The sequence below is a fragment of the Sporobolomyces salmoneus genome, assembly GCF_050403485.1.
Source record: "Sporobolomyces salmoneus JCM6883 DNA, S_salmoneus_JCM6883_v1_ctg20, whole genome shotgun sequence".
Lineage (NCBI taxonomy): Eukaryota > Fungi > Basidiomycota > Microbotryomycetes > Sporidiobolales > Sporidiobolaceae > Sporobolomyces > Sporobolomyces salmoneus.
In genome coordinates, this window is record NW_027481143.1 from 22,192 (window position 1) to 38,330 (window position 16,139).

At 51.6% G+C, this 16,139-nt stretch overlaps 3 protein-coding genes across 3 annotated transcripts; all 3 read right to left on the reverse strand.

Moving 5' to 3' along the window:
* Positions 1-454: 454 nt before the first annotated feature.
* On the reverse strand, positions 455-2,669 carry JCM6883_006415 (uncharacterized protein; the record flags this gene model as incomplete). The annotated part of the gene is made up of 10 exons (XM_076631794.1): positions 455-879; positions 944-1,065; positions 1,142-1,427; positions 1,505-1,614; positions 1,701-1,811; positions 1,871-2,033; positions 2,109-2,171; positions 2,243-2,294; positions 2,371-2,492; positions 2,552-2,669. The coding sequence occupies 10 exons, from the start codon at positions 2,667-2,669 to the stop codon at positions 455-457; spliced, it is 1,572 nt and encodes a 523-aa protein (XP_076488130.1).
* Positions 2,670-2,902: 233 nt separating this feature from the next.
* JCM6883_006416 (uncharacterized protein) lies at positions 2,903-9,870 on the reverse strand (the record flags this gene model as incomplete). Its single annotated transcript, XM_076631795.1, has 14 exons — positions 2,903-2,993; positions 3,072-3,322; positions 3,395-3,536; positions 3,630-4,011; positions 4,081-4,110; positions 4,198-4,212; positions 4,293-4,946; positions 5,022-6,021; positions 6,093-6,962; positions 7,029-7,148; positions 7,220-7,338; positions 7,412-8,942; positions 9,007-9,071; positions 9,141-9,870. 14 exons carry the CDS (start codon positions 9,868-9,870, stop codon positions 2,903-2,905), a joined length of 6,000 nt encoding a protein of 1,999 aa, XP_076488131.1.
* A 3,281-nt stretch (positions 9,871-13,151) lies between these two features.
* JCM6883_006417 (uncharacterized protein) lies at positions 13,152-15,687 on the reverse strand (the record flags this gene model as incomplete). Its single annotated transcript, XM_076631796.1, has 10 exons — positions 13,152-13,304; positions 13,374-13,420; positions 13,493-13,887; positions 13,986-14,043; positions 14,111-14,205; positions 14,264-14,411; positions 14,479-14,624; positions 14,686-14,789; positions 14,854-15,169; positions 15,515-15,687. The coding sequence occupies 10 exons, from the start codon at positions 15,685-15,687 to the stop codon at positions 13,152-13,154; spliced, it is 1,635 nt and encodes a 544-aa protein (XP_076488132.1).
* Between the last annotated feature and the right edge of the window lie 452 nt (positions 15,688-16,139).

Genomic DNA, 16,139 nt, shown 5'->3' on the forward strand with positions numbered 1-16,139 from the left:
CGCTTCGCTCACTCCCCTCTCCAGTTTCTCCCCCTCGCCTACCCACTCGAACCAGATCTCAGCTCTAGCTCTCTTCCTCGACCTAACGTATAAGCGGTTCAAGGGATGGGATCAAAGGCTTTCTCGTTCCGGTCATCGACTTGGGTCAAAAGAACTTCCTTCCCTTCGACTTGGCGACTCTTCCCCAACCTCTCCCATAGTTCTCCACTTTCGTAACGACTTCTACCTCGATATATCGCCCTCATCTCCCCTCGAACTCGATACCGTTCTCCGATCTGCGAAGAAATGAGCTCGGTTTCGTTTTCCTTCGTTTTCGATGAGAACAAGTCTCCTTTCTCTTCATCTCTTCGTCTTCTCTCAAGAACGCTCTCTCGACGATCTCTCAGGAAGCTCTCTATCCTCCTTGTGTAGCTCATGGCCATGCGTTGCAATTGTAGCCAACAAGTCAAAACGTTCACTTTTCCCCTTTCTTCGCCGCATTCGTTTTCTGTCGTTTGGTCGTGAGAGCTACTGAGACGACCTCCTCCTCCTCAACGGACCTCTTCTTTACACCCGACCCCGACCCCGAGTCCTTCTTCGCTCGACCTTTCTTCTTCGCCGGTGCTTCTTCCTCCTCCTCGTCATCCGTAATCGTTTTTCGTTTTCCTTTCCCCTTCGCCTTTACTTTGCTCTCTACCTCTCCTTCTCCTTGTCCGGATTCTTTCCCTTTCCCCTTCCCCTTCCCCTCTCCTTTCCCCCTTCCTTTCGACACCGTTTTCGATTGCTTCTTTCCTTTCTCCTTCGTCGACGACGCTGCCTTCTTCTCTTCAATCTCCTCGGCGGTAGCCCCACTCCAAGGGAGGTAGTCGACGCCAATGTCGGAGTTTCTGCTGATCGCGGCTGAGAACGCAAGACGAGTCAATTTGACGATCCGAGGAGAAACGTTTGCGCGGAAATCACTTACGAACGAAACGGCGTTGGAGATACTTCTCAAACACCTCCTTCTCCTCGACTACACTCAGAGGTGATCCTCCACTGAGCCAATCCTGCTTTGTGTAGATTCCTGATGGGTGGATGACGAGGTTTCTGTCGAGGAAGAGCCAAATTTTGTCAAAAACTTTACGCGTTTAGACTTCCAACGCGTACGAGGAGGACAACGTACCGTTCATGTGCAACTTCGCAGAGTGATTCCACGTAAGTCGTCGAAGAGCGGGTGATCAAACGAGTAGCAATGAGGTTTTTCGAGTTCGCGAGGTAGAAAGTCACCGAATAGTTTTTGACCTCGAAAGTATGGATTCCTTGAATGTAGACGAGTCCGTCAAGAGTCGAAGACTTGACAGGGAGGGCCGAGTGATCGGTAGCTTGGATTCCCTTCGAGACGAGAATCTTAGAGACGAGTGGTTTCGGTAGGTAGCCCGGTTGAGCCTTCGTTGCCGTCGTAGCATTCGCTAATGTTGACCGGAGTGTTAGCATTATGCTCTGTAGCTTCTACCCAAACATAGTAAGGAGAGAAGGGGAGGCTCACATCGATCAACTTCCAACCATTTGACTAAGTGATCCGTCTCCTCTTCCGCCCATTCTTCCTTCGACATGATGAGTTTGATACCGCCATTAACAAGACGACCACGTCCAATGCTAGAGAGAGCACACAGTGAAACTGTCAGTTCAGTCTTCGAGAATAGAAAGGCAAGAATTCGAGCGAAATCAGGTTATCGACGTACGGTCCGGTTTGCTCCACCGAGATGACCCCTTCGACTCCTTGAGGACCATCTCTACTGAAGTACAGTCGAAGAATGTTGAGGAATAGATTGCTCCCTTCTGCATCGATTGATCTGGTGAATCGAGCAAAATTAGTTTCTCGCGAAATATCCGAGAAAATCGTCAAACTCACGACTCAATGCTAAGTCCCGACGTCAAGAACGCGAGTTGAGAATCTTCGTCGACTTGATGTTCATGTTTCCAGACGCGATCCTCGGAGTCTTTCTCCAAATCGAACTTGAGCTGTTCGGGAGTCGTGATTCCAACTCCAAGCAGTTTCCCGACCAAATCACGATCTAACGATTCAGCGAAAAGCGCTATCGAGTCAGGGCAAACTCAAACAGGATCCTGCGAGCGAGAAGCGAACGAACCGATTCCGGGGATCTGTGAAAGTTTCACCTTTTTCTGAAAATTTTCCGAATTTCGTAAGGTTTCTGTTCGAGTACAACATCAGTCACCGTGTTCCCGCTCTTCCATCGTGTCCAACAGACGATCACAGACTTACCCACTGCTTCGTGAATACCCCCGTCAACCAACATCCTTCCGAGATCAAAACCCTGAGGGCGATCCATCTAAACTCGAAGCTCTCAGTTCTCCCCATTCTCGCGGACTTGACAAGCGGCTAGTACTCACAATGTCAAAGCTCTCTAGTTGTTTCTCCGAGGAGAGTTTGGTCTCCATCGAGATCAGGTACACTCCCAAATTCTCAAAGTATCGAACTTGACTCGATTTCTTCTTCTCCTCGCCCTCCGGAACTGCGAAACCTCCAACACCGTTAGCAGAAGTTCCTAGGGATCGAGGATGGAAGGCTCACCAGGGTCAGAAGCGAGGTTCCAAGTGAAAATCGAGAGCGAATTGACGAGGCCTTCGTTCTTCGTGATTGCAAAGTTGTAGTCTTTGGCGAGAATTGAGCGAGCTTGAGCGAGATTCATGTTCTCCTGACAGTTACGAGCGAGCTGGCCGGAGACGAAGACGGTGAGGCGGGAGGAAGGGAAAAGGGAGATCAGTTCGAAAGCGCGAAATGTCAAGCGAGATTGACTTTCGCGAATCTTTTCAGGTGTTCTCTCATCCGTTTGTGATCTTGCTCTCGCTTCTATCGTATTCTCGAGAATGAGAGCTTGACCGAAGGAAAAGAAGGGAAACAAACATTTCTGAAAACTTCCTACTAAGGTATCAACCATCCATCTTGAGCTAGTTTCGCTTCGACTGACTCCAGCATAGCAGGAGGTACGTCGCTCCTTGATTCGACCAGCGTTCTGACGACGAGAGCGAGAACAGCGAGACAAAGTCAATTTCTCGGTCGTGAGAAATTTCGAAACGCGAAAGAAACTCACTCGTCGATGACTTCTACCTTCTTCCCCTTTGGCAGACTCAACACCCAATCCTCAGGATCTCCCAACTCCAAGTCCGCGTCCAACTCCTCCTTCAGTCGCTTGATTTCCTCCTCCAAACTGCCTTGTTCCGCCATCTCGTCGATTTCTTGACTTCGACGAGCTAGTTCGAACGCTCGATCTTGCTTGAGTAGCCAAATCTTTGCTGCGTGTCGAAGCAGCTTGGCTCGTTCGGTACCGCGAGGGCGAAGGTACTTCGAGTCTCGTCGTTGTTACATCGGTCGCTTGATGGTGAAATGCTCGTCGTTTGGTGAGAACGGGTGAACTCCCGTTCGAGCACCGAGGATTGCACCGAGGAGAAGTAGTCGAGCCGAACCTTCGTCCCGATGGAAGATCTTGACGCAGTCGGCGCAGCAGGAGATTCGACTGATCTCTTCACCGGTGTTGATATCTTCGGGGTGGAAAATGCTGCGAACAAGCAGATTCGAGCGTCAGCTATGGAACTGAACAATCGAGGAACGGATGGGGTAGAGCGAGAGAGAGAGGGACAGGGAGACTTACTACGGCGACTCGCAGAAGCAGCAGGTTTGGGAAGTGAAATGCTCGTGAACTCGGAAGTACACAAGTTCAATGTCTTCACGGGAGCTCATACACTCGAGTAGAGTATCCATATAAGCTGAGTCCTTCCTAGGTCCTCGACGACCTCTCGATTGCGGTAAATCTTCCGCTCCATCGATAACGACGATTCGGTAAGTCTTCTTGTCCGATCGACGAGGAGGGCAAATCGAGTTCAACTGAATGGCGACATCCTTTGCGACTGAACTCTTTTCAATTCGAGAACGTTGATGGGTGAAGGTTTCTCGAGTAGTCGAGCGAATGAAGGACGGAGGGATTTGCTGGTTGTTGTCGTTTCGAGCGTTGTGTTTCTCGATGTTTTTTCGAGCTATCCGATTGGATGTTCGTCTATCAGCTATTGCCTCAGTGAGAGCTATCGACGAAAGGGAGAGCTCACCTCCAACTTGTTCATTTTCGAGAACTGGATCTAGCGCCCGAAAGAAAGAAGAAGAGGTACAACGTCAGTTCCTTCTTCTAGAGGAGAGAGAGTACAGAGTGATAACGACGAGCTCACCAGCCGTCAGATCACCTAGACGAGCGAAGATTTTTGATTAGCCAACATTGTCGAACTCGCAAAATGAACGGAAGAAGAAGATGATGATGACTCACGGAAGAACTCGTCGCGTTCTCGAGTACCATTCAAATCCCCCAAGTGAGCTTCGGTCTTTGAGCGAGTTCGAGTTTCAGCAACGTGTCGATCTCGAGTCCATAGGTCGAAGAGAGCTTGTAGCGTCGTCGGAGAGTACCACGCGAGCGCTTCAGGACAAACGATCCCTCGGTCATTCGCAGCGTACCAAGTGATGACGTTCGGACTCGCAGCGGCGGCGTCGCTCATCTCCCATTTGAAGCGTTCGGTTCCGTAGGCGAGTTTCTCCTTGAACTGAGCTTGCTCGTCGGGGTTCATTGACTTGAGACTCCAGAGCTCGTTGATATTCGAATCGGGATCGTAATACTTGAGGTTGACGAGGAAGGGCTTGATCGCGCGTTTCTTCGAGAACGGAACAGGAGAGGGATGCTTCTTGTGAGCTGCAGACCAATCGAACGAGGACGTCCCCTCCCTTCGAGTGAGAATCGGAGCAACTGCCTGAGGTTGAAAAGTGAACGAGAGTTTAAGGTTGGGCCATTTCTTCGAGACAACTTGATCCTTTCGACGAAGTCCCGATTTCTTGACCATCTCTTCGACGCGATCGGAACGGAGGAAATAGTAGTAAGTCGTGACCTGAGTACCGAGAGTCGACTCAACGAAGGTTTTGAAGTTTCCACCTGCTCGAGGGCGACACTGACAAACTCGTCAATCTGGGCTCAAACCGTATCGACGAAAGAAAGCTGGACACTGACCAGGGAGTTTCTCCGGATAGCGAGGGTCTCGATAAACGATGTTGAGCGACCAAGGAGTCACGGTGTACATCCAAGGGATGAGAGTACCCGATTGATCGACTTTAAAGAGCAAGTTGAGGATTTCATGACGAAGACGAACGAGGGTTTCCATTCGATCCGATTTCGAGGTGCCACTGATGACCGCTTCGAAAACGAGACGGACTGAGTCGCAAACCTTGAGGACCCTTTTCTCGTTCAGAACGAACTTGACCCAACCTTCGTTCGGTTGATCCTTGGCGAGATCGAAGAACGACGACGACGCGAGGGCTTCGGAGAACTGCAGATTCGGATACGACAGACGGATTGAGGCAACTCGTTCCGCTGGAAGAAGTCGATGCATTCCATTGATCTGCCTTCCGCGGAACCGACGGCTTGAATCGGTTGTTGAATCGATGAGGGGTTCTTGTTCATGAGGGTCGGAAGCGGGGTTGTCGGGAGAAGGATCTTGAGCGGGAGATTGGGCGGCTTGAGAGTCGGTGGAAAGAGATCTGAGATGAGGGAAGTCGGCATTTCGTTCTCCTCGAGTTGTCCTTTTCCCATTTTTCAACTTCTTGAGGTCTTTCGACTTTCGAGTCTTCCGATCGAGTCCGTCCATGAAGGTTGCGGCGTAATCGTGACGATAGTTCGGTTTCGTTCCCTCCTCCTCCTTCTTCGAATCATGCGGAACGTCGTTTACTCTCTCTCCTCCCTCGATCTCCATTCCCTCCTCCAGAGCCGGATTCTCTTTCAACTCTTCTCCTCCTTCAGGTCCGACGTCGGCGAGATCTTGTCGTTTTCCTCCCGAGTGTCGAACGGCATCGATTCTTTTCATAATTTCGACCTCATTTTTGTAGAGATTCTGCAGAGCAATGAGGAGCGGAGGAGGAAGAATTCGGCTATCTCCGACGGTCTTTTCTCTTGCACCCGCGGAATAGAAGTAGGCTGTCCCGTGGCTGAAATCGAAACATTTCGGTTCGAATTTCTGTGGAGGATGAGGTGACGGTCTCAGTATACCAAGATTATGTTCCGAGAGAGTAACGAGAAAAGACGAACGTGCTTGAGAGTACCAGCAGCTGTAAGCGCCGATAACTGGAATGCTCGAACCGAAACTTGCAAAACTTTCTCCCGATGATAACTCGTGAGATACTCTTTGATGGGTCGTTCCGTCGATACCTTGAACTTCTCCATCACTTCTGACATGACTGGAGCTGGAGGTGCCTCGCGAGTCCTTCCGCTGCTACGTGGATCGAGGCGGTGGTCGCGCCGAAGAGCTTCCGCGATGAAGTGAACTAGAAGGCGAGGGAGAAGGAAGGAGAGATATCGAATGACGGAAATGAGAGAGTGGGCGGCTTGATCGATCTCGTCCTGTTTGACTCCCAGAATTTCATCGTTGACTGATTGAGGCTTAGCGCAGATCGATTCGAAGAGTTGTCGAATGAGGGATTCGAGATGGAGAGGAAGAAGTGGAAGGTCGAGTCGACCGTGAGCGTCAAGATCGGGCTCCTCCAACTTCGGATCGTCCAAACTCGGTATTGAAGTCGAAAGAACGAAACGAACCACCTCGTCGACGAGAGTCTTGCTCTTGGTTTTGTCAGCGACGAGTCGGTTCCATAATCGAGAGACAGCTTCGGAAGGTCGCGGTACTGTAGCTTGAATCGAGGCGAGAGTGAATCTCGAGGAGAGAGTGGGGAGAAGAGATTCGATTCTTTCGAGAACCGCATCGGGGGAGGAGAGGAGCGATGTGACGAGCTCTGTCGTAGGTTGACGGCCGTCTCCCGTCTTGGCGTTGTAGTAGTTCATGGTTGCCGTTGCGGTCGACGATAACGATAGATGAAGTCTTGCTTGAACGTCAGGAGCGCTATAGACTTCTCCCGTGCGGGTTTGATCCAGTTTTACGGCGTTTCGAGCGTGCTCCTTCCACTCCTGGATGAAATAAACGGGACACGATGAGCGCAAGAGTGAGGTTTGATTGACCATGAGAGAGCTCACCGTTTCGTCTCCAGCCTGCTTCTTCGCTCCACCGGCGTAGGTTCGTTCTCGAGCGACCGTCTGGTAGCTGCTCGCCAGATCTCGCTCACCCATTTTGAAAGAGAGAAATCCGAGAGGGTTCTATGACAGGTGATCGAAACTTCCATTACCGGGCCAAGCAGAGACGAAGAGGAAAAAAGAGAGAGGCTTACCTGCGAAAGAAGCAGATCGAGAGCGGAGAAGAAAGCTCGATGAGCGGCCTCGAGCTCTTTCGCACCGGCAATCGTGATTCCTTGATGTAGTTCGAACATGGCAGTCGCAAATTGAACGGCTACAAGATTGACGATAAGGGGAGTCAGTCGGAAAATAAGAGTCGAGAGGAGAAAGAGTCGAAAGGAACGCACGTAACCAATCCTTTTCTTCAACATCCTTCAATCTCAATTTTCGAATTCCTTCATCGAGACGACGTTCGACGGTGATGAAACGAGGTTTGGCGTCTTCGAAATCTTTAGGCTTTTCCGAGCTCAGAGGCGGATCGGGTTTCTCGGTCGGTAGATCTTCAGCAAGGGTGACTCGATTCTTCGCCTGTTGGATTTGTTCGTGAAGGTCCGGAAGATCCTTTCGTTGAAAGGGTAGCTGCTTCCCCTTGTACGATAAAGGAGCTGCTCGGATTCCTCCTCCTTTGCGGTTCACGTCTTCTTCGTCTTCACCTCCTCTCGCTGAACCTCCCTCGACATCGACTTCGATATCTACTCCTCCTCCTTCCTCCTCCATTCTGACTGCTCCTCCCTCTGCATGACCTGATCCTCCTTCTCGTCCTCGATCTTCGGAAGCTCCCCCTTCTTGACCAGATACCTCTCCTTTCTCTCCCTCCGACATGACTCCTTCGCGCTCTCCGGGACTCACGGCTCCTCCTCCTCCAGCTTCTTTCGAGATGTCTCGTCCTCCTCCTCCTCCTCCTCCTCCTGCTTGACGTGCGCTCGTTTTCGGCCAAACGGAACGAGGAAGCTGTCGGAAGTTATGAGGCTGGAGTTGATTACGTGGATTCGGGCGACTTTCGTTTACTTGAGCGATTTGTTGAGCGAGGAGAGACTTCTCAGCTGATCGTCGTGAAGCGACCTCACTCTTGATCGAGTCCTTCTGAGCTTGCGAGAGTGAGTCCTTGTCGAATCCGTTTTCGTCGAAGAGTCCCTGCGTAACTCGCTGAAGTTTGTAGAATTCGGCGAGAGTGAGTTCCTCGATGAACTTCGACGGCGGTAGTCCTGCGAGAAGAGACTTGAACTTGGATTCGAGTTTCCGCAAATCTTCCTCATTCTCCTCCGCGAGAGCTTTTCGATACGAATCCATATCGCTGATGAACTCGATGAGCGGTCGATGGTCCTCGTGATTCAGTTTGGCGAGAGTAATTCGAGCGCCTCCCGGGGAGTAGTCGTTTCCGTTGAGAACGATCGTTCCGGCGATTCCTTCTTGGGTATTGGAGCGGAAAACGGCACCGATGAGCGAACTGTACTCGACGAGTCGGTAGCAAGGGACGGGTTGCTTAGGGTTCGTGGGGAGGTCGAGGTGTTGAGGAGAGTTGGGAGTTGAAGGGATCTGGTGAGCTTCGTAGTTCTGTCGGCCCATCTGTACGCTGCTGAGTGCCCAACCAAAGTTGTCGAAGTTTGCGGTCGCGAATTGATCAGAGTCAACGAGGCAGGAGATCGTTTGCATCTTTGAATGAGGGAATTTGGTCGGGTCAGCTTCAGCTCCACCTCCATAGTGAACGGATTCGAGTTGTTCGTAATTCTTCCCACGAGCGTTCCTGTGTTCTTCGGCAGTCGTGTTGAGGGTCGCAGCGAGATCGAGGAGAGATTCGGCTTCTTGCCGAGGAACGATTAGACGAACTCTGGAAGGATCAGGGCTTGATCGGCGAGTTCCATCGACGAGGTTGGAATGCTGGAATGCGAGAAGGAGATGGTCAGTCTCTAGCGAGTGTTGGACTAGAGAGACCGAGACTCACAAAAAGGAATGTAGCTGGATCAATCGGAAAGGCGAGATCGGCTTCCGAGATTGAAGCTTTGGCATCTAATACGTTCGCGCATGAATGAGGACCGAGTACATGAGGAATCGATTGAGTCGGAAGACAAAACTCACTGGCCGTCGAAATTTCCACTTTCTTCTCCTTTCCCTTCCCCTTTCCCTTTCCCTTCCCACTCTCGTCAGCAACGACTTCGCCTTCACGTTCTTCAATGTTCTGACCGGCTCCTCCCCCGGATCTTTCCTTCGGTCCTCCATCCGATTCACCTCCTTTCCCCTCACCCTCATTCGAATTCTTCCCTTTCCCTCCCATTCTTTCGCTCCGTTCTTTGACTCTTCTCCTCGCATTCCTTTCCCGATTCCTCTTCTGCTTTCGGATCTTCTCGTTTTGTTTTTTCGTCATCTTTGCCTCACTTGCCGACTCCTTTTCAAAGACTGTCGCCAAACGTTTCTCAACGGTTCCCTTCTTGTACTCGACTCTACATTTCCCATCCATCAACCAAGTATGGCATGAGTTAGGTGCCAACAGCTCCCTCTCCTTCATCGTCTCCCATACTTTCAGTTCCACCCTGAGTTGGAGAAGTTTACGGAATTCGTTTGGCGCGAGAGTTCGGGTCACCGGATTCTGTTGCATCTCCTTTTGGATCGGTAAGAGGTAGGGGCTTACTTCATCGCAGAAGTGGAAGGGGACGTCTTGAGGGGGAGGAGGAGGAGGGGGAGGAGGCGCCTGGGCATCTGTGCGGAAGGACCCTCCTCGACGTGCTTGCCAGAGAACGAGGGCGAGAGAGTTGGAGAAGCGGGCGCAGCCTGCTACGAGGATTGACTCCCAAGCCTTCTTGACAGTCATTATCGAGGGAGGAGGGAGGGAGAAGGGGTCCGAGACTGGAGAGGTGCGAGAACAGTAGAGGGAGGAAGAGGGGCGGCCCTCGAGCGCTAAGTAGAGATGAGTGTAATCAGGTGAGAGTATTCGAGTTGGATCACGGGTGGGTGCGAGTTGTGTAGAGTTGAGAGTTGAAGAAAGAAGAGGCAGAGATCCGTGAGTCGAACATGAGGCACTAAAAAATCGCAGGGACGTCGAATTCTTCGAACCGTCTCATCTGACTCTCCTCCTTCTCTGGCAGAAATTCCATAAATCTCACCAAATCTGACGAGGCCATCTTTCTTCGATGCTACGATTCCGCAATGAGTGCGAAAATCAAGCTTTGTTCTCCGCTCACACTGCAGTCGACATAATCGCCGAACCTCGATCGAATCAACCTTTGTTCGCCCCTCGATCCTAACGACCACTACGAGATCAGAGAGGCAAGAACTACAACACTCACGACGCTCTCCGAATGAGGTAAGGACCAGAAAAGGAAAAAACAGAAAGACGAGATACAATCCAAATCACAACGAGTGCTCGAGCTCAGGGAAGTATAGTTGACGATGACGGGAGGGGAGGAGAGTGACAGATTTCGAGAGGGAAGCGGCAGGGTGAGAACGCCCTTGATGCTTCGCCAGAACTGTTACGAGCTTCCCTCTCTCGTCCTCCACGCGCTGCTTGACATCTGCGATTCCTACGTTGAACCGCTGATTCTGTGCTGCGAAATAACTGGGGCTGAGTCGAGCCCGATCTCGTTTAGCCGCTGCAATAATCGCCTCGACCGAAAGTGAGGGTTCTGCGCAAACTATACGGCGCAGTACACCACCAGAGTATGGTCAGGCTGCTCCCGCGTGGGTGAGCAGGCTGCCAGCAGGCTGATCAGTAGGCAGGCTACTGGCAGCAAGATTCCACGCGAGCACAGGCTCCTAGCAGCCTGCCCGGCAGACTGAGTCCAGCCTGCTCGTCAGCCTGCTGGCAGCCTGCTCAGCTCCCTCGGTCAGGCTGCAGCAGCGCTGCTTCGCGATTCGCTCGCGGGCTTGCCATTCATTCGCGAGCATCCTTCAGTACTGCCTAGCTGTATCCCATGATGCCATAGAGCAGAGAAAATGAGATGAAACTTGTTGCAAGACAGAAAACAATAACCGAAGGGATCTCGGAGTCCTTCTCCTCCTCGGCCTCCTTCCTCATTACCATTGACGAGCTACTCCATCATTGCCTGATGACGTCCTATCTTGCTGAGAGTATATCGATTCGAGAACGCATGAGAGAACGAACTTGGCCTTTTTTCGACAAACCAGAAATAAGCGAGAAATAGGAGCGAAGATCGGGTTGGAAGATCGTTGAATACAGAATACACTGTACAAACATACACATCGGAGAGTCAGATTCTTCGTCAATCGAGAGAGGGAGAAGAGAGTGAAGAGGTAGGTCACTAACCGAGTTCCTTCGGAGCACCCGACTCCGCATCCAACCTTCCATCAGCCTCAAGGCAAACCGAATAGAGGCTAGGAGACGAATGCGTTCCACGCAGAGCCGAGAGCGATCCCCCTCTCTCCTTTGAAGAACCGAAAGATGAGGATCGAAAGAAGCTTCCCGACTGGTTTGGCAGTTGCGTAATTCGTGCGAGTAACTGTCAGGACTGATGAAGGTGTTTCGTGACTGGTTAGTTATCCGCCTGGTCGAATTGGACTGTGTTGATGATGTTGAAGTCGAATGACGATGAAGGAAGAAGGAGCCTCGCGGGCAGTCGGTCTGAACGGCGCAGCTCCAGTCGAGTCGGAAGAAGTCGTGGCAGAGTCTTTGTCGAGTCGATCGCTCGGTGTAGGAAGGAGATGGGACGAGAGAGAGGAGATGAAGCCTTTCCCTCTCCTCTCTTCACATTGCTCGCGATACACCTACAGCCTTACCCTCTAATTCATTCAGGCTCAATGAAGATACGGACGCCAGCGCGCGCTCTTTCGACCTCTCCGCTTCGGCTCCGCTTCTCGGGATTTCTATTGCTCTCTCTCTCACGCTGCTGAGAGAGGTGGTTCGTGTTCGTTCTCTGTCCTTGATTCGTTACATATGGGTAGCTCAGCTGAACCGAAGCTCAGTCCACAGACGCGGCCGTTGTAGATGCGAAAGTTACATCGCGAGGCTGAGGATCGAATGGAGCTCTTCAGATCAATGGAGAAGATGGGTTGACCCGTTCCAGAGGTAGATAAACTATATGAGGACAAGAGAGAACCGGTACAGACCAGAAACAGATCAGGGAGAAGCAGCAAGAGAGGAATGGCCAAGTAAGTACGTTTTTGCGACTCTATCGAGTTCCTTCGCTAGCTGCTGATTAGTCGACACTTGCTAATTCAGATAAGACTCGGAAGGAGAACCGGGAGGTAGGAGCCAGGTCCAGCAAGCGTTGAACATCGCTGAAGGAGACGATCTTTCACAAGGATTCTTCAGGAAACGTCGATTTCGGGGAAGCTCAGCGACAGAAGGGCGGTGAGTATCTCGTTATTGTTCTTACTGATTGGAACTCGACTGACCAACGTAGCAACGTCCGGTAGGATGCTTCTCGATAAGATTCCGACCACAGAATGTTCGACTCAAATCCTGAAACACTCCTGAATACTTCTTTTCGGCAAACGGGGAAGCAAAGTCAAGGGGACATCGATCCTGTCAGAGGTTTTCGAAGAGGGAGCGCAAGCGGATGCGTCAGAGGGCGAAGAAGAAGAGGTGGACGAGAAACCGATGCCGAGGAGGGGCTCTCGAGTCGTGAGACCGACTTTGAAGCTACAGGAGCTTAGAGCAGCGACGCAGGGAGTTAGTCGTGGTGTTGGATCGTCGAAAGATTTTGGTCGAATGCGTTAAGGGCTTGTTCTGGCAACAAAAACGGGGTTTTCGCGGTTTCTCTCCTTCAGTTCCGCTCGAGAGCTCTCCAGCTTTTCAGCGCAAGACTCCTGTGAAGATACCTGAAGAGAGAAGAGATGAATTGCATACTTGGGAGAGCAGGTTGCGAGCAGAGTGACCGTCAGCTTGGCTGCAGCCTGACGAAGCGAAACGAGCAGGCTGCCAGCAGCAAATCGAAATTTTCGAAGCAGGCTGCTGCAGCTCTGCCTGGCAGGTCGCGAGCAGGCTGCTCACGCTCTCAGATCAGGCTGACTCACAGCTGCTTGGGATCAGCGCTGCAGCAGCCGGACTATACTCTGGTGGTGTAAACGATTTTAGTATGTAGCACTGCTGTGCGAATCGAACGCAAGGGAAGTCTGGAGCTGGAGAGAACAGTATTAAGAGAGTAGGAGATACATGATACCGCAAAGCCCCAACGAAACAGCCGCGAGAGAAGAAGAAGGAATCGAGGCTTGACCCCATTGAACGACGGAGGACGAAGCTTTCCCGTTAGTTCCGAGAACGTAACCGTATCCCGACGAGTATCGACCCTGCATGCCGTCGTTCGCGAAACAGGAATCAGTACACAGGGACTTGAATGAGATCAAGGTCGAACGTACCGTCCAGAAAGTGAGATCATCGACGAAAAGAGCATGTTTAGTCCAAACTGGAAGAAGGAGATGACGTAGAGTCAGTGTCGAGACGCAAGAGAGTCTCAGTGACGAAGTGAAAGACGCACGAAGGGGGATAGCGAGCCAGGTCCTTCCTTGGAATCCGTGCTCAACGTTCGACGTAGCGACCGTCGAATACCACTCGGGGAGAAAGAAGCCGTAGAAGGACCAGTGTCCCCATAGACTGTCGATCATGTGTCCCTTCGTCGTTGACTCACCCGTGACGAGGCCGGAGAAAGATCCATTTCCGAGATAGATCTGTGTTTGGAACGTGTTGGCCATGATTTGACCGAAACTGTTCGAGATGTAGTTCGTGGCCGAAGAACGTTGCCAGGCGAGAAAGGAACCGAAGATGTCGTAGAGGGCGTGAATTCCTTTCGATTCCTCCGTATGCTCCTCGCCTGCCGAATAATCCCAGTTAAAGATGTCCATCCCTTCGCTTTTCCTCTCGTCTGGTTGAGAGCTCCGAGGAAATCGAGGACGTTTCGCGAAACGAGGGCATCGAGCGATTTCGTCTTGTCCAAGTCGAAAGCCGCTTGAGTCTCGTGAGCTGCCGCTAACTTGAGAGCTCCATGTACGATCTGCATCCTCCGATTCCAGGGCATGAGAGTTCCCGGTGCTTGAACCAAGCGAATCAGCTCGTTCTCGTTCAATTCAAAGGGGGAGAGAGAACGAGCGATGCTTACCTCTCGAGTCTCCCGTCGCCCACCATCGTTCGTCTGCAGGTTGTATGATAGATCCAGCCGAGTCGAAGAATCGGAAGAAGTAATTGTCGTAAGTGCTGTCGAGCGAAAGCGAAAGTCAGTCGTGTCAAATGCAGCTCGCTTCGTGGAACTTACTCGTCTCCCGCAGCGATATACGCCAAAGCTCGATCGTAGTAGGTAGCTGTCTCGTTGAAAACAGTCGGACCGTCGAACACAGGCGGTACCTTCCTCCAGAGACAAGGACTTTTCAAGATCATTAGAGCGGAATTAACCATGTTTGCGACTGGAAAACGACGGGGAGGATATTGAGATTCTGAAGACTATGATGAACAATCGAGAAAGTAGCTCACCGATCTCTCCTTGTTCGCAGCCTGCGTAGATCAACTCGGGTCCTCCGTCGCGAGATCGCTTGTGCGTCGTCGGCCAGACACTGTCGATTTCACCAGTCCAGATCTTCATCGGCTGTTTCGTGTTTTGATTTTGAAGTGCGAGAATGCTTAGTACAAACAGCAATCAGTAGTCGTATTAAGGAATCGGATGCAGCGGAACTAACTCACTTGTCACTGATACGGACTGCAACGTCGAGAGCTCGGATGTCGCCCGTAATCTCAAACAGAAGCGACGCTGAATAAGCCCCTTGACCAAGCGCGCCATCACCGAGCTATATTAATTGTTTGTAGCATCAGTCGCGTTCAATACTGAAGGGAGTGAGCTGCGAGACTTACGATATTTCCTTGAAAATTCTCCCAGACCGGCTCGAGCTGGGCGAGCATTCCCAAGGCACTTTCGATCTCTTCTCTCGTGACATCTCCGTCGAGACCACTCCAGATCATGTTCCTACGAGGCTTCGCATCGCAGTACCTGATTCGACAGAGATTCGAGAAACCTTTTTCGCTGCCTTCGAAGGTTTGGGGAGGGTTGACGCAGCCTTTCCGAGGAGCGGAGCCATACGACGTCGGAGATGGTGCAACAGTTTCTGACTTTGGGGACGTCGAGCGATTGGGGGTTGAGCGAGTTTTGGCAGGCTTGTGATGTTTCGTTCTGGTTCGAGAGGAAGCTCTGCCTGGACGCAAACTCGTCATGGCGGGATATCCTCGAGTTGACGTCGTCCTGGTAAGCTTGAGCGACGTTGTAATCGACGTACGACGATTTGAGCTACTTCTAGCTCGACTTGTCGTTGTTCTTTGCTGTTTCACGTTTGACGTCCTATCCAGAGTTGAGAGTGAAGCTTGATTCGAAGGCGATGAGCGAGAGGGAACAGAAGAATGGGATCGACTAGTGGTCGACACGGTTCTGGCCGAGGTTGTGCGTGAAGGAGAGGGCGAAGAGGAAGTAGAGCGAGATTTGGGGAGAGGAGAAGAGGAGGTGGTTCTAACCGGGACTGACGGGGTAGGGGAAGGTGTACTTGGTCGGATAGTGACGGCAGTCGGATTGGTGGAAGCAGACTTTAGGGATACGTTCGTCGTTGTCGTCGATGAATTCGAAACCTCGACCCGCAAACCGACCCCAAACCTCGTCTCCACCTCGTCCCCCGCCTTCGATGCGAGTTTTCTTGACATTTCCGATAGTCCCGTATTCTTTGCTGTCGACCCTGTCGAGAAGTCATTCCCCTTCACTCGAGTTCCCGTTGTCCGGCTGAAAGGAGTGGCTGATACAAATGAGCGTGCATAGTTGAGGTGGTGCTTCCCAATCGAGTGTGCTTGCACAGTGACCGGTTGGGATGTCGGCAGAAGGAGGAAGGAGAGAAGGCAGAAGAGGTCGATCGAAACGGACAAAGGGAAGAAGCGATTGCCTCTCATTCCCCTGATGTTCCTTCTGCTTGGTCAACGAATCGTGAAGAGTTGAGGCTCACGAAATGATGAGGAGCACGACGGAGAGCCAAGAGACGAGGAACAAAGGCGAGGGAAAAACAAGGCCTGTGCGCTTGAATGATCTCGAAGGGGTCAGCGATCGGGTGAAACGGACGGATGGGGTGAAGTTCGACTCACGTGCCATGAAGACCGAGTAAAAC